Source organism: Leptonychotes weddellii, chromosome 8, assembly GCF_054177405.1.
Source record: "Leptonychotes weddellii isolate Sample4059 chromosome 8, ASM5417740v2, whole genome shotgun sequence".
NCBI lineage: Eukaryota > Metazoa > Chordata > Mammalia > Carnivora > Phocidae > Leptonychotes > Leptonychotes weddellii.
This window is the reverse complement of record NC_138376.1, coordinates 126,406,592-126,430,742: the sequence shown is the minus strand read 5'-3', so window position 1 is coordinate 126,430,742 and position 24,151 is coordinate 126,406,592. Positions and strand designations below refer to the sequence as shown.

The 24,151-nt window shown below is 34.8% G+C and overlaps 1 protein-coding gene across 8 annotated transcripts in view; it reads right to left on the bottom strand.

Annotated features, from left to right (window-relative positions):
• The window catches only part of QKI (QKI, KH domain containing RNA binding), a 158,047-nt gene that overhangs the window by 39,291 nt on the left and 94,605 nt on the right, over positions 1 to 24,151 (bottom strand). For all 8 annotated transcript variants that reach the window (XR_014148049.1, XM_081829285.1, XM_081829283.1 and 5 more), the window contains exon 4: positions 8,424 to 8,567. Coding sequence is in view for 7 of the 8 variants with exons in the window: in XM_081829285.1 (XP_081685411.1) it covers positions 8,424 to 8,567 (144 nt within the window). In the remaining variant the exon portion in view is untranslated. The remainder of the gene's footprint in view (positions 1 to 8,423; positions 8,568 to 24,151) is intronic.

Genomic DNA, 24,151 nt, shown 5'->3' with positions numbered 1-24,151 from the left:
ATATCAAAACCAAATTAATTACAAACAGGTTTACTGTGTTACAAAAGGCAAAATGAACTGGAAATTTATAACATATTACAATATCACTGTAGCAATTATAAAGGAAATGAAAACATCTGATGACAGAATTGGTAAATGAGTAAATTAATATACAAGCTTTCTCTAAGGATCAAATACATGTTAAAGTGACTTGAAAATGTATAAAGGTAAGAAGTCATTATTTCACAGTTCACTGAATTCTGTATACTTGTATAAGCATATTAGGTAAATCCTAAGATTTTAAGAAGAAATTCAGCCAAGAAATTTAACAGCCCAGTTTATTTTGAAGGGATCACAGAAAAAGTGTGAGAATTATGATGTAAGAGTAAGCATTAAAACGTCACCTGAAGAAAGCTTCCTAATTACAATAAAGTTCAATATATATGTAAAAGCCTAAGGTTTACATATATAAGAACTAAATAATCTACTTAAAATATAATTTGTCTAACTACAAAATAATTCATCATAAAGGCTATATTAAATTAGTAACTATCATACAATTTCAGTTGAAGATCCAAAAATTTGTAGAAAACAAGTTACAGTGCCACTTTGCAGTAAATCCTACCATCAAACACAAATAATCAACATATCCTGTCTTAAATATTAGGCAAAAATTAGTAAATAATCCGTATTGTAAAATTCCATACGAATCATGAAAACTACAGGGTTTTTTTTCCTACTCAATTAACTTATATAATAAAGCAGTTATATAAAACCAGAAATCACAAATCCCTAAATAATTCCATGTAACACTAATTTCCTTATAGGGTACACTTAAAATAAGAAGGCTATCACTATATTAAAGCATGTCACAACACACAGTTTCTTCCTATAAATGCTTTCCTTAATATTCCACCTGCATATTTAGCAAAATTCTACTGGTCAGTTTGAGGATTTCCTCAAAATCATTTTAGAAAAAGTGATTTTTTGTCTTTGCTCACTTCTTTCTACTCCATCCTTGTACTTCAAAATTTTTTCTCCCATTTATAAAATAACTTAGAAAGAAAAAAATAACACATGTGGAAATTAAACTTTATAGTCACACAGAGCTATCCAAAATCCTAAATTATTTCATTAACATTTTCCTTCTTTGACTTTACATGTTTTCACAACTACCTGTTTACAATTGAGTCACTTCCTCACCACACAACAGTTTCATACCAGATAGCAGCTCACTTGATGCCCTACTTGCAGAGGCCAGTATAGAGCTTGAATTTTATTCTAAGTGAAATGGCAAGTCATATCTTTAATAGGATTTACATATTGTTTTTAAAATCACTCTTACTAACTTACGGGAGAATTAAATGGAGTAAAACTAACAGTGGGCAGAGAGATTACTTCAATTGGGTGGCAGGAATACATGTGCTCAAGAAGTACTTTGAAGTTAGATTTATGTTTATTTTTATATTTATATAATTGATATTTACATAATTTTATATAATAAAAATATATTTTTATTTATATTATATTCAGCAAAATTAGGACACTGTTCTATAGTCCTTTTTTTTTTATCAGTGAGTATAGTTTAAATTTTCACAGAAGATCATGTTGTAATTATAATAGCATACTGAAGGCCTCAAAAATCTGAAAAAGCATAGTTCAGGTTATGAAAATAAGCTTCAAACAACAGAACAGACTACTTAAAATAAAAAGATGTATTTAGTAGATATTCGGTGGTAACAGACTTATACATGTCAGATAAAAACATTACCTGTAACTAGAGAAATTATTCTTCCCTAATTATGGTTTGATTTATGATTTAAGAAACAAAATCAAACCATGCCTAATGCTCAGACTTTACTAATGAACTGTGAGTCATCTCAACAACCCCTTACCTTTGCAATAAAATAAGATTTTTGAACTATTTCCTGAAAAAAAAAAAAAATTACCAAGTGCTCTAATGATGCTAAGGTTTCTCTGAGTCCATGTGCTTGTTAGAAAAATGGAGGGGGGGGGGAGAGGACCTATTTCATAAGGTTGTTTTGAAACCCAATTTGAATTTAAAGGTTTGAACTGGTTTACTAAACATTTAGTTATGTGTAGTGTTATGTGAATTAATGGGGACACATTAAAATCACCAAAATCTGTGGAAAATTAGAACCCTGTCACACCGAGTATAGGTACAATCTTTACTCAGATTTTTTAAATCTTAAAAATCAGCAGATACAAGATACAAAATCAACTATTTATTACATTTAATTAAGAAATTTCAGATAAAGCAAAAAGTCTCTGCTTTCCACTCCCTTCCTCCCCCGCCCGGGTCCCTCAAGCCAGGGATAGATCTTTTGCTATAATAACATTAAACAAAATGGGCAAAAAAACCATTAAAATACATGCAACTCTTTATACAACTATTTCTTTCCAAAAATCAACTTAACCTATACGGTTAGGTAAGAAACATTTATACTGAAATAATACAAAGACAATTCCACACTTTAGCTATAGATTTATTCTGTGAATGTAGATGTAATCTGAATCATATTCTCCATAGAAACAATATGAAACTAGGGACTGTGTACCTGTTCAAGATATGAACATAAAGGTAAAAATATAGTTTTTTGTTACAAAAATATCTGTAATATCACACAGCTGCTTAATATAAAAACCTAAAAAACCAAACATTTTATAAGAACCATAAGAAGTATTTTATTCACATTTTTGTAATTAAAGGGCTTATTAAAATTATTTTTGTTTAGAGAAAGCAAAGATTTAGGACTTTGGTTAAAACAAGGTTTTAGACTGTGTTGGGAAACAATCATTTTCATAAAACACTGGCAGGACTGTAAATCGGTATAAATTTTCTGGAAGGCAATTTATGAATTATGTATTAAAATTTAAAATGCACCAGGCGCCTGGGTGGTTCAGTTGGTTAGGCATCTACCTTTGGCTCAGGTCCTCATCTCAGGGTCCTGGGATTGAGCCCTGCATCAGGCCCCTCGCCCTCTGCCCCTCCACCCCCACATAGTACCCTAGCTCTCAAATAAATAAAATCTTAAAAAAAAAAAATTGAAATGCACTTACCCTCTAACCTAATAATTCTACTTCAAGAGATTTATCCTACATGCACAAGTTAATTACCCTGCTTGCCAAATTTATGCAGCATCTTCTCAATGAAGAGAAGGAAATGTCTACTGCTGGACATTCTACTGTTTTATGGGGCCCTCAAAAGATCCAAGGAGCCATCATGGAGTGGGAAGCTGATGTAGAATGGAGAAAAAGATCACAGATAGTGAAGCAATAAAAGACCTGCAAGGCCAATAGTACTGAAAGAATCATTTACATAAATAATAAAATCTTAGGGGAAAAAATTCCAGCTCCTTTCCTCTTGTCCCATACTTTCTTGAACCCAGGCAATTAGGCTTAATTTTAAACCCATCATCTAAAAAAAAAATAAATCAATTGGTGAGATCACCAATGACCACTACTTGCCAAATCCAATGATTAACTCCCAATTCTTATCTCAACTGAACAATCGTCAGCAACAAACTCCTTCACTTGGCTTCCAGGACTCCATGTTCCTGGTTTTCCCTCAACCTCAGTGGCTCCTCTCTTTGGTCTCCTTTGAGGGATCCTCCTCTTCTTCCTGATCTCTATTTGGTGAAGTACCTGGAGCTGAGTCCCCAGACTATTCTTCACCTTTATCCAATTCTTAGATAATAGCATCCAGCCTCCTGGTTCTAAAAGCTTTTGATACGATGACAACTTCAAACTTGACATAGTCCCATCTTCTCACCTAATCTGATTGTTATAACCAAACGCCCATTTAACATTTGGTATCTCAACATTTGCACTTCCAAACCCAATTTCTTGACTTCCCTCTCAAACCTGCTCCCCTAACAGTATAAACAGGAAACAAGTCCAATTACTCAGGGTAAAAACCTTGAAGTCTTCACATACACACAACACCCAATCCATCGAAATTCCTGCTAGCTTTACCTTGGAAATAAATCCCGTATCTACTACCACTCAGCCCCTTCAACACTAGCCCCACAGCACTTTCACCTCATTCATAAAATACAAATGCTTGTGCCTTGGCATCTCCGCTTTCTCCATCACCCTCAAAGTGTGTTCTCTATTCAGAACGATCCTTTAAAATACAAATTAGACCGTGTTATTCCTCTCCTCAAACTCCTCCAAGAGCTTCTCATGTCAGACTAAAATCTAATATCCTTATCATGGCCTACAGGCCTCTGTAACCTGCCATCTCCCCCATTTCCCCCAACTTCACCTCCCACCACTCTCCACCTGCTCCCTATGCTCCTCAATGGACCCCCTTCGACACACCTCAAAAATATCTCTGGGCTATCACACTTTTGTTCTCTTTGCTTGGAAACCCCTTGGATATCCAAATGATTACATCACATTTCAATTAGGTTTTTTGTTTTCCCAAATGTCACCTTCTAAGAGGCATTCTCTAATCATCTCATATAAAATATTTCCTTAATCCATGGCTCTTGATTTCCTGCTTTTTTTTTCCTTCACATTTTAGTATAACCTAATATAGTTTATATTTCTTTTAGTTTATTGTCAGTAATCCAAGCTGCCCCATCCCCCCAACCAGAAGGTAAGCTTCAAGACGGTAGACATTTCGCTAGTCAGATTTACTCTCTCTGTATCTTCAACAGCTGACACAGTAAATGCACACAATGAACATTTATTGAATAAACTCAAAGGCCCAGAAATGAGAAGACTGAAGTTTCAAGAAATCAAATAAATACAGAATCAACCTGTGGGTCTAGTGTGGTATGTGTGTCTATGTGTGTGTACTTTAGGTTTGGGGTAGGGGTGGGGAGTGAAAAATGAAGACTGAAAGATAACCTACGGCAAATCGATTGTAAAACCATGTTAAAGAATTCTCCGTTCTCCTCTTGGAGTAAGAGGGAACCACCAAGAGGCTTTTTTAAGCACGTAAAGGTTATGAAGGATGGGTTTGTGGGGTCCAAAACTACAAGGACAAATGCTGGCTGTGGGGTTTTGAGTAACTCTGGCTTGACATAAGGGTAAAGAAAATGAGGGCAAAAGGACATGAGCATATTTGAGGGATTCAGGAAGTAAACTTGACTGAATTTGGTATTTTTCTGGACACCCGATAACAGCTAGAGACTCCAAACCACATGTAGGATATGAAGAGACAGGAAAGGCACAACTGAAAGTTACTGTTAACGGACATGTTAAGTAAGCGCTGAGAGTGAAATGATCAACAGAATTTTGAGTATCATTATTCTCAAGATAAATTTTGAGACACGAAAACCACAAAAATGTTTCAAAAAGTTTTCATGTAATATAAAAACAAATTAAAAAGATCTATTGGCAGCTCACTGGAGGGACAATCTGAGGCTAGACAAAATGTAAATGCTGATAAGAAATGTGTTGTCTTTCATGCAGTGATTCTGACAACCCTTCAACTCAGTCAAATCCAACTGAGTTGCAGCAATAATTCTTTTCTGCAATTCTGAATCTAATACGAGGGCACCTTAAATAATACATTTTAAAATAAATGCTAGTCTCCATATCATTTCCCTTTATAACTTTTACATGAACAGGAAAAAACCCAATCAAATTAATCAATTTATATGTGAATTTATATGTGAATTTTTTTCAGAAGATCAAGATGGGTCCACATTTTCAATCCAAAAATACTGTTTTGAAAATATTTAAGCAACAATAAACTAAAGGGTTCTGTAAGGAGCCTCACAGTGAATTTTTTTTATAAGGGTCAAACCAATTTTACTTAAAAAGAATGAGTTGAGAAGGAACTTGTATTTTCTCCAATTCTGAATTAATGCATTCATTTTATAATCAGCACTTAGAAAGAACAGTATGTAAACCTATACAATTATAAAACAATATTATTTAGCATCAAAAAACTACAGCAAACTTTTATGAAACAGAGGTATTATGCTAAGCATTCTCCATGTATTATCTAATTTCACAATAATGACATGAGAGTTCAGTGATGTTCCAATCTTACAGATGAGAAAAGGGAGAGAGAAAAAGCCACAAAGATGGGATTCAAATCCAGAAGTCAGCTTTCAAATACGATGTAATTCTGTCTCCCAAGAACTTATAAGTAAAAGCCCAAATCACTTGATAACTTCAGGATTGTAAAGCTTCTGTTTTGTTTAAACCTTTGCTTATCAGAGCACCATCACCAGAAATGTATAATAATGTTGAGTTTAATGAAAATAAATTCCCAGGTATAGCAGCCATGTTATAACAAGCATATCTGACAAAATGGACAGGATTAAGAAATTGCTACAAAGTTAAATCACTTTATTGAGGCCACATCTTAAAAGTACTTTTAGTCTACAACTGTAATTCTAAGAAAGTTTTATTACTTCAGAGGTGGTAATTAGTAACAATCCTAAAAGTACTTCCATAGAGAGAGATTTATCATCAAAAGGACTCTTTGCCTTTAAAATATAAATTGTATGAAGTTTTAAAAAAGCTTCTGCCATTTTTTATCTACTACTATCTATTCTACTGTCCAAAGACAACTTGAAAACCAAAATGGTCCTTAAAAGTCATTTACTTCAATTCTCATTTTGTAAATGATGAAACAGACAGAAATTTACTAACTCTATGAAAGACACATAGCTAGTTACTAACACAGCTTCTAATATGATGCTCTTTCCCAGGTTAATAACTTTGAGAACTGAAGTAGTTCACAGAATGGCTGGAATAAAATAATAGGTCAGTAAGAGCTTTAATTATCAGACGCCCAGTCTATTTGCTATATTAGGTGAACTTATGTACTTAGTATTACGTGAGCTGAGCATTTTCAGTTATATACAGCAATAAAAGTAATGTTAAATAACTTTCTGATCATGGGACTAATAGTCCAATATACTTAGAAAAAAGCCCTTTTCTTTATAGCCTTTCAAAACTGCATAATTATTAAGGAAAAGGAGGAAGACTATATGGTTCAATAGTATACAACTATATATTTTAGTTTATAATTTAATCTGTTCATAAGATCTACTGAACAAAAGTTATGTGAAATTCTTTTCTTCCAAGTAGTTAGTTTTGTCCACTAAATGAAAAATGTTTATAGCTTGTAAGTTTATTTATAGAATAGATTATCTGGGGAATAAAGAACAATAGACGCCATACTCATTTATGTAAATGTCAATAAATTTTTGTTTGACAATATTAACAGTATTCCTAGTTTTTTCAACAGCAAATCAGGATCCACATTTCTATCATTTTTACCAACATAAAAAATATTTTTAAAATGACTCTGAAAATAGTAGTAATTTATTTTTCATTTTCCATGGAAAAAATAATACTCTGGGAGTGAGTGCAATCATCATTTCTAAATGAGGAGTTACTAAAGGGTTGTTTAATAATGAGGAAAAGACAAAAAGAAGGGGGCTGGGGAGGGAGGGGGAGATGGAGGATGGAAGGGAGGGAGGATGAGAACAAAGGTGTTTGGGGTCATTTCTTTTTTTTTTTTTTAAAGATTTTATTTATTTATTTGAGAGAGAGCATGAGAGAGAGGAAGGTCAGAGGGAGCAGCAGACTCCCTGCCAAGCAGGGAGCCCGATGCGGGACTCGATCCCGGGACTCCAGGATCATGACCTGAGCCGAAGGCAGTCGCCCAACCAACTGAGCCACCCAGGCGCCCCTGGGGTCATTTCTTTATGAGACTTCACCCTCCAAAATTACTTTCAGTGTTTTACCTAAGAGCCCTAAATATGAACTTAAATAGTTTTTAGTATCTTAGAAAAAAACATTAAATGAAATGAAGTGTGAAAAGTACTCAGAATGGTGCCTGACAGATCAGCAAAAGTTAGCTCCTATTTTCCTAAAAGAAAATTTTATCATATTATGGGAAAATTTCACTATGGAACAGAAATTTTTCTATGTGAAACAGGGACATGCCAGGAGGGTACCTGGAACCCACAGGCAACTCAAACAATGTGCTCTTACTAACACAGGTCCTCCGACATAAATATTAGTTGTACAGACTTTTCTGTACACTCATTACCTGCTTACAATGAGAAATTGCTCCCCCCCCCAAAAAAATAAAGCTTTCATCACCCTAACGATAATGCACCTACTTTCTTACCCTATAATAGAGTGATGCAATAATAATAATACCTTTGGAAAGTAGGACACCAATTGAGTTTGCTCCCCTCACAACATTTCCTTCCCCCAAAGTAAACAGGCTTTCCCATTTTAGGATCTGAGCAATGTCTATGTTTGCCAATTACACTACAGTAAATGAGTTATAAATTATTTTTATGTTTTGAGGTTAAATAAAATTTCTAAAAAATAAATAACCTATTCTTTATTAACATAAACATTACAGTAATTTAAAAAAAATTAAATGGAAAAAGGGGTTGGGCCCCAAATCGAAAGATTTGGAAATTATTACTTACTGCAGGTACCAGTAATTTCTTCACTTCCTCAACGGCTCTCTTCAGTTTGATCTCTGCTCTGTTTTGAGCATCTTCCACAGTGATCAGTACATGTAAATCTTCATTGAGATGCTCCCAATTAGGCTTGCCTCTGTTCTGCTCCTCCTAAAAAATTTGCAAAACACATTACCAATTTTTCTTCTCAAAGAGAGTTTATCTTTCTTAATACTAACCTGTTGCCAATTATTTAAGCTATGTTTGCATCATTTTGCTATGATGAATCCCTGAACTCTACCTCTGAAAGTAATAATACACTGTATGTTAATTAACTGGATTTAAATAAACCTTAAAAAAAAATTGTGAGATTCCAATCAAAGGAGATAAAAAACTGGCATAAATTAATAGAACTAACAAAATAAAACAGCTCTCTACTACAACTTACATGTTTGCAGGGCTCATGCTAAGGAAAATATATGGACCTTAGCCTTTTAAGAATGGGAATATATTCTATAGTCAAGTATATGTTTCTGCCTGTATTTTCTGTTAATATCATTACTATGAAAATGCACCCTAATGTTTGCTAATCTGAATGGTACCCAAGAAAAATAGAGATCCCATTAATAAATGATGTGAATAAAAATTAAAATTTATGAACAAAATTTAATTTTTTTCACTTTAAGTTATTTTTATATAAATACTAATGAGGTTGTTTGGAAGTAACTATTTAATAAAAAAACCTATTAGGTATTTTCTTTTGCCTAGGGGACAGACACCATGAAAAAATGAGAAACTAGGGTATCAATGAGTTAAAAAGTTGAGAACCTCAGGGTTCTCTGTATGCCAAAGAACATAAAATGTATATACACATACCTCTACTGTGGCAAGGAAAATCAATTTTTAAATACAGATTTTAATTTTTATGTTGAAAAATGTTAACAATATTTTTTTCACCAGAATTCGTATTTTTTTATTTATCATTTTTTTGGTAGATAGATCTAATAAAATGACTCATATTTTTTGGTGAACCTAAAAAAGTGTGTCTATATTCATGAGTAAGGGACTTCTGCTTCCAGCCAAGATAAAAATAACATGGACAAGATTCACTCTCCTGCCTGAACCAACCAAAAAAAAACCAAATAAACAAAAAACACAAAACACAAATGGGCTAAACACAAGAAATGACAGTTCTCAAGCCTGTGAACAACAGGTAATGAAGACAGTGAGGCTGAGAGATGGCCAATCAATGAAGTAAAGCCCAGGATTACTTCAGCTCTCTGGCTTGGGAGTCTCCAGGCTGCAGCCCCGGGAAGGGTGCCAGACTGCCTCTCTGGGTTGAGGTGACTAAGCTAAAAATCCAGGTAGACCAACACACCTAGAGTTCAGACAAGAGTACTAGAAAGAGCTATACTGAAAGAATTCTGGAGATCTGCACAAGGTCCACTCAAACACTCAGCTGAACACTAGTCAGTGCATGTGTAAAAGAGGAAATACCAGAGGCTGGAGAAAGAACCAGCCACAGGACTCAGTAAAAGTGCTGGGTTCTTCACAGAGAGCCAGAGTGAAAAGACTTCATGATTCACAGACACTGGGTAAAGTAAATAGAAGGTCTTGCCTCAGTAATGGGAAATAATTAAACCTGGTCTGAGCACTATTCTGCCTAAGTAAATCTTAAAAGCAAGACCTAAAAGGATGAAAAGTGTTTCTAACTTAAACTGTGTCCCAGAACAAAGCCCAAGAATACTTACAGGAATAGGAGACATGCACCCAAAAAGGTGTCACACTATTTGGCATCTAATCAGAAATTAACAGGCATGAAAAGAAGCAGGAAAATACAACATAAATGAGAAGAAAAACCAATCAAACTAACCTAGAATTGTTATAATTAGTAGACACTACAAGCTAGTGTGTGTGTGTGTGTGTGTGAGCGCGTGCGTGCGCACACACATATATGTGAGACACGAATACAGATACTAATACAGTGATAACTGAGGGACATTTATAATCCAAAATATTTAGGAAGGTGTAAAAATAAAAACTAAAATCATAAGTGACTTAACACAGAAACTTTTATAGATGGAAAGACAAAAATTTGCCAAAGAATTTAAAAAGAAAGAGATATTTGCATCATAGGAACAGAGAATGAAGTTAAAGTATAATTTAACATTGTGCTTTACTGAATTTATTGAATAAATTTTTAAGCTGTAAAACACCTTGGTAAATATATACTCTTAATTAATTCAATAACTGAAGTGCCAGTTAAAAACTGAAAAGAAAGTTATACCTATCCTAATGTTTGCTTCAAAATGAAGGGTTTTGTTTAGTTTTTAAAACACTTAAAAAAGAACAAAAACTTGTAGACAAAGATGGTGAAATTATTGTAATCATGTACTTTCACTCCCTCCTAAAATTCTAGAATACTGTAGAGAGTTTAAAATGTCCAAAACTATGTCATAAGGAAGAAGAAAATGGGAAAGAAAACAATTTAGAAACTACAAAACATATGGGCTAAGCAGTCAGGGATTTAGCTAACCCCAGGTGAAAACGGACCAATTTCTGCTGTAGACCACCCCCATGCCACCCCATCCCATCCCTCAGGAAAAAAACTGAGGAAATGGCAGCATTTCCTCAGTAGTAGGGGTAAAGGTGGGGCTAACACTAGAAGACTGGTTGAATTCTCATTAAGGAGCAGCTGACAATCTCCACCTCTCCTCTCCCCAGATAGCTGGCATTCCATTATTCCCAGCAAAAGATAAGAAATATATTCCTAAAGAGTTCATTTTACAGAACTGGGTTTTTTTTTTAAAGATTTTATTATTTATTTATTTATTTATTTATTTATTTATTTTATTTATTTATTTGAAAGAGAGAGACAGAGCATGAGCATGAGCAGGGGGTAGGAGGCAGAAGGAAAAAGGAGCAGCAGACTCCTTGCTGAGCAGGAAGCCTGATGCAGGGCTCAATCCCAGGACCCTGGGATTGTGACCTGAGCTGAAGGCAGACACTTAACTGACTGAGCCACCCGGTGCCCCGAGAACTGGGTTTTGAGGGGCAGTTCATAGGATCACTTACATACTGAAGGCTGAGGTGTCCAGCCTTCTACCCCACTCCTCATCTAGAGTGAGGGCAGTCAGCCCACACACTAGGGAAGGGAGACTGGAAGACCTTTCTCTGGGAGTCTGACCAGCCCAACAAACAGAAAACAACCTCAAGAAAGCAACCACTGACCAGAAAGAAGAAAAATTTGAAACTCTGCAGATGCAGAGAGTTAAGAGAAGACACTGTATCCTTGAAACAGATAAAGGATGCTGTTAAGAAAATTCAAAACACAAAAGGGAACTTGAGAAACTAAAAATATGACAGTAAAAATGAAAACTTGACAGAGATATTAGAAGAGAAAAATTTAGAAACTCTCCCTCCAAGTAGCAGCAAAGACACAGGGGGAAAATGGTGAAGAACAGTATAAAAATTAGAGGACTAGTTCAAAAGGCCCAGAAACTAAATGACAGATGTCTTACCAAGAAAAAGAAAAACGAAGGGAGAAAAGTCATCAACATAATACATACTTTTAAAATGAAACTGAAGGATAAGAGCTTCCAAATGAAAAGGGCCCACTGGGTTCTCACCAAAATGGAAAAAGAAGATGAAAACCAAAAAAAATCAACTAACAGCAACATAAGCACACAAGGTAGCAATAAGGAATAAATACCAAGAATCTCCCGTGGGGGTGGGGGTGGGGGGACCCATGTTTTCATCCTCAGACTTCATAAAGTGAACATTATCAAACTTGATTTTTAAAAAAAAGCTTTTAAGATCATTCTACCCAGAAGCCAGATTTATCCAATTGTAGTCCATTTTAAACTCAGGTAGAGTTAAGAAAATTCCTTCAAGAGTGAGAGTTTTAAGCCTAGTAATTATTCAATACAAACAATTTCTCCCTGTGTTCGTTTTCTGTTTCTGTAATGGATAATAAAGGCAATATGGAATTGGCAATTACTATAGAAGTCAATAAAACCTATCCATAGATGTTCTCTTTCAGTCATAAAAAAACAAGTAAGAAATTACCGTAGGATTAGAGTACATACTTCTGTACCCAATAGCTACATTAAGAATCTACACCCTAACTTTCTCACTTCAATAAATAATTTGGGACAAATAAAAGGTTGAAACGAAGGAGAGAGGATGGATGGCAAATGGATATACATCAAAAATGGTGTATCTCTTAGAAACTTTGGTCAAGGTATTGATTTCTTTCTACAGTTACATTTCAAATTATATATATATATATATATTTTAAGATTTTACTTATTTATCTGAGAGACTGAGAGCAAGCACAAGCGGGGAGGGGGGCTGAAGAGGAGGGGCAGAGGGAGAGAAGCAGACTCCCCACTGAGCAGGGAGCCCGACAAGGGCTCAATCCCAGGATCCCAAGATCATGACCTGAGCCAAAGGCAGACACTTCACCAACTGAGCCACCCAGGTGTCCCTCAAATAATATTTCAAGAGTCAACAGCAGAGATATGATGTAGAAAAAAACAGCTCATTATTACTCATGATTACAATGTCAGTTTTATAATCATCCAGAGCAATGTCATGTCATTTAATGTGCCACCAAATCTTCACAATACAGAAGAACATGGATATTTTTCCAATTGACACAGTCCCAAATTTGCATTCCAGCACAGTCATCCCTGTTGATTTCTAGGCCTTCAAATTCAACTGCCAACTTGACATGTGGACGTCATTATCTCCAAAGCACTCAACATGTCTCAACTGGAGCTCATTATCTCCCTTCTCCAAACTTCTCTACAAGTGGGTCTCAGTTATTATTGATCCTAATAAGTGCAGACTTTTTAAACTTGAGGACAAAGACTAACTGGTTTTGTAGAAAAATCTTTGAAATGCAGTCATAAGGTTATTTATGCCTTGACAGAGAGAAGCTGCTATACATATACCCACCCATTCAATCCACACAAATTTCAGGTGCCATTTCTTGCTTATATTCATTCCATGTTGTAAATAAACTGGCCTATTCACAAACATGGATTCTGCTACCCATAACTATGTAAGTTATCACCTATATCCAGAATGCCTTCTTTAATATTTGCTTTTATTTATCTTTTGTTCTAAGTATCATACTGCAATTTAATTACCTGTTCTAGCTTATTAGAAAGTTTCATCTTAGCTGAATACTAGAACCATGTCTCACTGATTTTTAAACTCTTGATAATATGTATATAACTGACTTTACACGTATCTGGCCCTTAACAAATACTGAACAACTGAGCTTTTATTATTGAGGAATGTCATTAAAATACATCAGTATACTGCAGCTTTCCCCACAGTGCCTTGCTGTATTATTTTTGTATCTCTGTCTATATAAGCCTCTATATAATCTCCATTCATTATATATCTTGGTTTCTGGGCCTGCTTCTTTTTGACCTCGTATTTAAGTTGCAAGTTACATTTGACAATCTTTACCCCCTTTTATTTTTGTTCTCCTCTAGTCAACTTTCCCAGATTTTCTACAATAATGCTTCTGAGGTCTGATTTTCATATCCAAAGTTTGTGCTTTGTGCTTCTCCTTTACTCTATCACCTCAGTACTACCTTGCTTCACTCTATCAGAAGAATGCAGTAATAGGTCAAAGTCTTTTTAAAACTGCCAAGACTTAGGGGCGCCTGGGTGGCTCAGTTGGTTAAGCCTTCGACTCTTGGTTTTGGCTCAGGTCATGATCTCGAGCCCTGAGATACAGACCTGGGCCAGGCTCCACGATCAGTGGTGGAGTCTGCTAAAATTTCTCTCTCCCTCCCCCTCTGCTACTCTCCTTGCTTGGCTCTCTCACTCTAAAATAAATAAGTAAAATCTTTAAAAAAAAAAAACAAACAAACAAAAACGCTGACAAGACTAAAGTTACATCTTAATATAACAGAACAAAGACCAAAGACAACATATATATATATATATATATAATTACTATGTATATATACTATGTTCAAAGCTCAAAACCACTGATCTAAAAGAGGCTGAAATGACAAGACAACATTTAACAAAATATCAATATAGCTTTATTTATATAGTAAACTAAAGTTTAGTAGCATATAAAGGAACTCCATAATACCACTCATTCCTAATTATAGAATAGATACAATTACCAATGATACTTTATTATGATCTACATTCTTGACAAGTATACTATAAAGAAATAACAAATTTCAAATAACTTTTAGTCTCCCAGGTGATGAAGAAGAAATTCAGAAATGAAAATAACAATGGTGGTGATGATATGATATGTAACTAAGCTTTTATTAAACACTTACTGCTTGCCAAGTACTATGCTCAGTAATACAAACACACCAGCTCATCCAATCCTTCTAATAGCCATATCAGTACAGTACTATTATTCTTACTAACACGTTAATACGGAGGTTGAGACAGACGTGGCTTGCCCAGGTCATGCGGAAAATAAGTGTTCTGTCAGTTCTGACAGAACGACTTCAGAGCCTGCAGTAGCAACACTAATTCCGAGCATAAGACATCACCTACATGAGAGCCCTAATTAAGCAAACTGCCCTAAAATAGCATAAATAGTGAAAAAGCCAGAAACAGAACACTGACATCTTGAATCTTGAGAACTTTTTCTATTTCACCATTTTACCTTTAAAAATTTGTGTGGTATTTTAAACATGTCTTGCATAGCATTCAGAGATAGTAGGGACTTTGGATATAGATAAGGAAACAAACAAATTATTTGGTAAATGTGGTTTTTGTTTTTTTGATGTTGGTCCTATGTCCTAATTCCAAGTCAAGTGCTCTTTCTCCATAAATGAATTCCTGAATAAGTTACATGAAGAACAGTATCAACAACTGGCAGAGAAGTACCTGGTAAAACAGATCTCTTACGTCTACAAATACGCTTTTTTTCTAGATAAAACAACTGCCTATCAAATTTCAGTGACACAAATATACAAAAATGATAAACCTGTGGCCACTTAACACACAGAATTCCTTCAGTTATTAAAGTTTTCAATGAGTGAGATTCTTACAACTAAAATTTGGCCTTAATACACAATTAATATATCCAACATTATAAATGAGTTGGGGCTAATTCAAACCATTGTCCTGAAACAAGTTCTAACCATTACTTCTCAATTATACATACTCCATTTCATTTTTGAAGCTACTATATGCAGTGACATAAACATATTAAATCAAAAAAATTCTCAAAATTTGAGGAACTACTTAAAAACACCTGATGAGTCAGTGCCCTGTGAAGTTTAAAATTATGTTCTAATTACAGCATCTATCTGAACAACAAAGTAATTCTATAACATGAAACATCAGACCACACTGATTGTACCAACCCCTGCTGATAAAAAAAATCTCTTTTAATTACACATTTGTAGTCAGGCAAATGAGCCCAAGACTTCTGCCCCTACTGTGTTCTTAATGTGAAAGTTCATATGCCAAAACTTCCAAGAAAGGAATTCAAAAGTGTTACGTATTTAAGCAAACCAAGATTCCAATAACACACTTATGAATATATACATTTTAAGCCAAGAGATAAAGCTTAAACATGTAACTATCTCCAGCTGTATATACAATCTTAAATTAGTAAGAAATATTCATTGAGAAACTGGACATAAAGTAGATTTCACATAATTTAACTGCTCACTGACTCTGGATATCAAGTTCCTCAAAAATTTTAACTTGAACTTGAGCCCAGCAACAATCATATTTTCCTTTTCTTTTTTTAAAGATTTTCTTATTTGAGAGAAAGAGAGAAGAAGACTCCCAGCTAAGCAGGGAGCCTGACATGGGGCTCAATCCCATAACACCAAGATCATGACCTGAGCCAAAATCAAGAGTTGGACACTTAACAGACTGAGCCACCCAGGCACCCCAACAATCATATTTTCAAAGCAAATTATTTTCTAATAATATATGAAGATTAGAATATGTCTATATTCAGTTTGTTGAAGCCTCCTCCAGGAAATTCTTTAAGAAGCAGGCATTCGACAAATGCTTATTCAATTAAGCACAATGAGGGGCGCCTGGGTGGTGCAGTCAGTTGAGCGTCCGACTCTTGGTTTTAGCCCAGGTACTGATCTCAGGGTTATAAGATCAAGCCCCACATCAGGCTCTGTGCTCAGTGTAAAGTCCGCCTGAGATTCACTCCCTCTTCCTCTGCCCCTCCCACTCGTTCTCGCTCTCTCTCTCTCAAATAATTAATTAAGCATAATGAAACAATTTACTAAATTTGAAGAACTTTTATTGTTATGTCAAATATTTTCCAAATTAAGAACAAAGGGACTATTCTCAATACTTTTCCTTCACAAGAAACATTTCCTATAAACAATACTAAAAGACTGTCAGGTATGTCCTCCTTCCAGTTTTCATACAGTAATTCTACTAATTTAAGTGTGTAATGACCCTGTGTCTAAACTAAACTTATATATCACCAGTTATGGCCACACTCTGGCCAAATTATGGCCAAATAACATTGGTTTCTTCCAATGACGACCAAAAATTATCAAGATTTCTCTAGATCTGAGCTGCCTGTAGTATGCGGAAATAACTTTGGATTGTGACCATTTGGGAAGCTGAATGTGATCTTGACAATGCTACAGTGAAGGTGAAAAGACTGAACTAAATATGTATGAAGAATTTCCCCTAAAAAGACAAAAATGATCAAGTGATTTTTAATTTCACTTCCCAGCAAGTTTAAAGATCAATGGCTGGATAACGGTTAACAAAAATAGAGAGTGAGAACAGAAATAAAGAACTGTCAGGAAATCCTTTTGGAAACCTGGGGATGAGTTTCTGTTGCTAACGATTACCCATATAAAAGCAGTTATTGCCCATGGAAGCATGAAACACTTCCTCAAAGCATTAGAATCCTTCTGCTATTTTTTTTTTTATTAAAAGATTTTATTTTTTTTTATTTATTCATGAGAGACAGAGAGAGAGACAGAGGCAGAGGGAGAAGCAGGCTCCCCGCGGAGCAGGGAGCCCGATGTGGGGCTCGATCCCAGGGCCCTGGGATCATGACCTGAGCCGAAGGCAGACGCTCAACTGACTGAGCCACCCAGGCGTCCCTCCTTCTGCTATTCTATGTGAAATTCTGTATACTGTTTTATTCTCTTCACTACCTAGTACATGTAAGAAAAGATTATTAAAGGTATAGAAAAGTAGTCATTTGTTTTAAAAAGTGATATTTTAAAATATTAAATTGGAATATTTACTTGCTGATAGTACACTAAGAAAAAAGAAAAAGACTTAACATTTCTACTTTTTCCTCCCCCAAATCAAAATCCCAATTTCAAAAATCATCTCTTAATGAAATCTTCCCCAGGTCCTCTCAGACAAGATGTTTCCTTCTATCGTTTTATCTTCTGACATAGTAAGTCTGATTTGTATTACTATCTAAAATGCTCCAAGAAGTCTAGAATCAAACTCACCTCCATACTCCTTAGCACTGATCATAGTAAATGCCCCATAACTGGTCAACTTTTCCTAGAGCACAGCATGAGATACAAAAATAAAGTCACAGCTAATATTATTAACAGAAGTAAATATATACGGCCTCATACTCAGCATTTTATATCTTACAAAGTTAATTCTTTTAAAGCCTTAGAGGTAGGTATTATTATAAATCACCTCTTTCTCACTGAAAAATGAGATAAACTAATGGGCAGAACCCTGACGTAGTGTCACTCAGCTAAACTGACTTCAGTTTATATAATCTGCCTTCAACACTTTACAACTAACAGTACACTAAGTAAGAAAGGTTAAATATAATTACTTTAAAACCAAAATAATAAAAAAGATTACAGTTATTTCACTGAAAACAGTAACAGGAAACAAGATGATTATTCTGACAAATCCACCTACAGAATTAACTTACTGCCTTGAGCAAAGATCATTCCCAGGTCCAAGTATGACAGTATTAAGAAGAGAGTTAAGAGAATGACAGAATATGGTTCACTATTATAAAGGTAATTTTTCCTGAGGGAATTTATTTAGACAGTAAATTCTACAGACATTCAAAACAAAACATTTGTTTTAGAACATGATTTTTAAATGTGATTTCTGAATACTCATTTGCTGATATTCTAAGGAATTTTGATACTATACTTACTAACTGTATTCAGGCAAAATACCTGAACTTTGGTATCCTCACCTGTGTAAGTGTAGTAAGTCCAGTACTTCACATCACAGGACTAGGACTAGGATGAGCTCTAAATGTGCTATGTTTGTACATGGAAGAGCACCAAGCATCTCATAAGACCTATTTAACAACTTATGTTACTGCGGTTTTGAACAGGCTGCTATCTAAAATCTAACAGGAATAGAGAGAGGACTGTAGGAAATGACATAAGCAGGAATATGACAGAATGGATGACTGAACAGCAGCAAATAAACGGACATGACTACAGGTTGTAATTTAGAAAAATAAAATCAGAAAGCACTTTGGGGATAAAGAGTACCATCTTAACATAATCTAATTTTTAATTAACTTAGTCAATAAAAATATACTAAACATTAACTAAAAACATGAATTACTTTAAAATAAAATTTTTATGAGAAAGAAGCTCAATAAAGATCCACCTGTAATCTCTGCAGTAGCGGACTGGAGGAGAGCTCAGCTAATCAAAGCATTGAACTGTCTTCCATATAGGGTTTGGATTTGGAACAGCACATAAAGACGACTATAGTTTCCCAGAAGAAGGAATAAACCGTGTTTATTCCATGAGCTCTACACAAAATAGACCAAAAGAATAGTAAAAGGAATTTATTAAAAATTAATGAAATTGAAGAGTTCAGATACTACTGCTTCCGTAATATTTTCCCATCACCCCCTCTCTCTCAGAATCCACCTCCCCCACTTTGCTTCCATAGAATTTCATGGCTCTATAATACTACTTACTACTACTGTACTATAGATAGTCTTCTATATCAGTATACAGAGTAATAAGCCTCTAGAGAGCAAGATGGTTCCTTCTCATTTTTTGTATTACTCAAATACATTTTAAAAATGCCTAAATAAAGAGTTTGGTATATAACCAGTAGATGTATACTTCTCTGTTCTAGTCTGCACAGATGTGGACATGTACTTCTTTTATAATGTTTTCATCAGTTTTTGTTGAGTATTTGACATTTTATATGTATGCATATTTTATCAATGAAACAACGTGTCACATACAAAGGTACTACTGGTTTCTCAACATATATACATGCTATTCTAATGAACACAATACAAATTTACTTCAAAAGCATCACTAAATTCAAATTAGGGTTTTTTTTAAAAAATCATGCATTTGCTTTACTCACTACTGTCCTTATACATCAGAAATCATTTCCTTAACACATCTGGCAAAATATTTTGTATACAGTAAGCATTTTAAAAACATCTGGAATTAAATTTCTATATTATAAACTTAAAGTAGCAAGTAAATAAAATATACCGGTTAAATGATTACTAAACTCCTAAGCCATATGGTGTTTCTTATGCATTCTACATGTGTACTTTTCTACGTAGGTTAGGGAAAATCATTAAACATCTAAAAAATTCAATGTAAGACCTATAAAGAAAAATATCAACTAGGCAATACCAAAATAGAATATTCTACCTGCCTTCTGTGATTAAAAATAAAAACACTAAACATGTAATTGAAGTAAAGACACATATTCAAAATAAAAAGATGAATCAGAGGAATAAACTACAATCACAGGAAAGTAAAGGTTATCTTGAAGGATTCACATACAGCTACGGCCTGCCTCATTTCTTTGGAAGCCAAAGACCATAGCTTAATGTTATATAATTAGGATTTTCCAAAATGTAAGAGAGCAACAGCACATGGTTTGTTAGATTACAGTCCTTGAGGACTATAAGACAGAAGAGGAAGAGCAGCTCTATTATTTATAGTTGTTACTTTGCAATGCCCTGTCTGTCCAACCTAAGGCCACTGTAGGTATTTACAGCATTCATATTGCCCAAATATTAATTCACAGCCTCCTTCAGGTAATCTTGAACCCATCAGTGATAAGCAGCATCAAAAACACAATTGTCTCTAATACAGAAATGCCTAACTGCAGAGCTCTACTGTCACACCTGAACTTTAAGATCCTTGGTAAGGGGGGCGCCTGGGTGGCTTAGTGGGTTAAACGTCTGCCTTCGGCTCAAGTCATGATCTCAGGGCCCTGGGATTGAGCCCCACATTGGGCTCCCTGCCCAGCAGGGAGCCTGCTTCTCCCTCTCCTACTCCCCCTGCTTGTGTTCCCTCTCTCGCTGTGTCTCTCTCTGTCAAATAAATAAATAAAATCTTAAAAAAAAAAAAAAAAAAAAAGATCCTTGGTAAGGAAAAAAGGAATATGCTAAACTCTTTCATATTCCATGGTCCTGAGCACCTACCAAGTATTCATATTTATTAACGATAACTAGAGTGTTAAGTATGCTCCAAACCCTAAATCAGCATTTGGTCATTGTGTAATAGAGAATAAAAAGAATTGATTAAGTAGAAAGACAACAAACAAGAAGGTCTTTCCACATTACCTACCTCAAAAAAGTGAACAAAGACTCAAATACCAGCCTTATTTCAGTACCTTATTTCAGTTACCTCTGTAACCCTGAGCAACTCATTCATATATTCATTTATTTACTCAGTATTTGAGTTTTTCTACTAAACAGAAGGCACCTTCCTAAGTAAACAAGGTTTACGATGCCTAGGTGGACAGACATACAAGCCCTGAAGAAGCTCACAGGCTAGCTGCCAGGAAGACACAGGAATTAAGTAGTAATGGAATAACTATTTACTTGCGATTGAAATGAGTGACAGACACCAAAATTCACTGTCTTATCAAAGTGCATAACTAAACTTGACTGATCTAGGTTATTCGGTGAAATAACTACCTCCTGAAATTATATTTCCTCATTTGTAAAGGTTACAAGGTTGCAACGATTCAATGAAAGAAAGGATGTTTAAGACAGTGACTAAGTTCGTAGTACCTAACACTTTTATTATGTACCTCCTAGTATCCCTATTCCCCTCCTAGTCTTTCCTTAAAAGATGACTTTCCAGGTAATATGAATTCACTGCCTGTCATTATGTTAACACAACCAACCATCAAGGAAGTCCTAGTTCCTCTACAAGGAAGCCCCAAAATCAAAGCCACAGTAAAAAAAAATAATAAAATTAATTAAATTGAATGAAATAACAATTAATCAATCATTCCTTTAGATTAAAAAATACAGGTGTCTACCCCCAATTACCTGGGATATTTTAATTATTTTCATGGCAGTGACTTTCAACCTTGTAAAGTTTTAGAATTAAGATTAGAATGATAAAAGTAAGTCAAACCAGAGTAACGTTAATAGTTTGGTGGGTTTTTGTTTTTTTTTTTAAGATTTTTATATGTTTATTTGAGAGAGAGAGAAAGAAAGAGAGCGTAAGTGGGGGTTAAAGGAGGGGCAGAGGGAAAGGGAGAAGGAGACTCCCCACTGAGCAGAGAGGCTGACTCAGGGCTTGATTCCAGAACCTTGAGATCATGACCTGAGCTGAAGGCAGACGCTTAACTGACTGAGCCACCCAGATGCCCCTGTGGGGGGGGGGGGTTGTTGTTGTTTTTTTTTAAGATACTGGTTTAAGAGAGAGAGAGAGAGAGCGAGGAGAGGGGCAGAAGGACAAGTAGACTCACCACTGAGCGCAGAGCCAGTCTGACTTGGGCTCAATCCCAGGACCCTGAGATCATGACCTGAGCTGAAGTGAGATGCTTAACAAACTGAGCCACCCATGCACCCCTCTGTTTCTTATCTAAAATATTTGTAACATTGATAATTATTTGGTATATTTAAGTATCTTAAAATTGTCCTTCTGATTTCAACTGAAAAAAAAATATAGATAGGTATCCACAACACACCCCAGAGATTATCATAGCAATGGGTCAGAAGCATCTGTATTTTGAAAAGCTCTACAGATGGTTTTAATGCACAGCCAAGTGGTAGTAGGTATAAATACTGCAAGTAGCATACCTCTTATTTCTGGTTAATAGATGACATGATGTCCAATGGTGATTAAAAGTATAATACTAGATTGTCCAAATGGTTCATGCATTAGAAGCAGAGTTCTTTTCCTAAGAATTCCAAAGTATTAACATAGTTCACCTATCTATACTTCCCAGAGGATAAAAAGCAAGGATAACTTTACTTCATTAAAGAACTAGGTGAATTCAAGGTTCTCCAGGTTTACATTTCTCCTATTACACCACCTCTATCATCCCAAACCTATAAAATCCAAGAGTTTTCTTCTAATCTTTTATTAAAATGTGGCTAACAAAATACAGCTATAAAAAGTGATACCTTTCTCATAAACCTTCACGATAATTGGATCAGCAAAATATAATCATAAAAGTGATATTTAATGTAGCATAGTGTATTATGTAATGCAATTTCCCTTTTCCCCTAAAGATACTGAATTATTTTCACTTCCTGTGGGTACTCGTGAAAAATGACTGACCCAGAGGAAGACTAACATGTACATTCAAAGATGTGAATAAACTGAAAACATTTTTTTAAAAATTCTTCTTCAATGATGTAGTTAGCATGACTGGAATGGGTTTCAACAGTCTAAATATACGTTAAGCGGAAACACAACAGCTAACAGCACCTTCAAACACTTGCATCAAATAGCTGGTGGTCAAGCAAAAACAGAGTAAAAACAGGGTCTGTTATCTTTTGTTTCCTTATTAAATGCCACTCTGCAGGCATTTTAATAGGTAAAAACAGCTGTAGGAATGCCTTCTTCATGAATTACAGTTACGCAGCCAACAAATATAATTTCCCTAAAAACTGTTCAAAAAATTCCTGAACTATTTACTAACTAAACTGGCCTGTTACACTCATGACTCTCTACTGTTACAAACTGTCACTTTTATGTATTTTATACACTATCCAGTTATAATTAATGTTTAAGTTAAATGTTACATTATTTTGTTATTTTTACACTCTACTGTAATTCCCTGAGAATTCGCCTACCTCACCAAAGAAAAACATGATCTCTGAGCAGAATAAAAAATAAAAGTTCAGAGAATCCATGTTTTGTTTTGTCTTCTTTATTAGAAATCATTTCAAGCACGCTCAAGTTTCAGAGACATGGAACTAGAGTGCAATTCTTAAATTCCTCTCCCTATTATCCACTGACATCACTAGAACTGTAGTTATTCTTTGCTTCAAAGTTTTAATTACAGCTTTAAAATATGTTTCATCAGTGACCAAGGAAGTATTTTCAGTGACCAAGGAATGGTGCACCACTTATCCACTAGTGATGAAAGACTTCTCTTACCTACAACAAGATTTGCTTAGACAGGACACCCAAGTCCACTCTTTGAGAATAAGTTTGCTCCATTTCCTCTCAGCTAATTAAGGAACTGATGTAACAGATGCTATTTCCCATCTAACTGAAATATGAAGGCAATGGAAACATTTTCTCAGGTATAAAACAAGCTTTGTAACAATCACATGAAATCACTGTAAATGGTAGCTTACAAATTAAGCTACCATTAATAATTACCATGATTAATTTTGGAATGAGGTTCAATTTAAATAATGTTAATAGTACTCATTATAATTGAAGAAAACATCTCTTTGAAAATGACCATATACCCCTAAAGGTTTATCAACTGCCTACATTATAAAACAATATAAAAAATACTAAAAATAATCCTTTCATATTTACTAATCCTAAAATAACCTT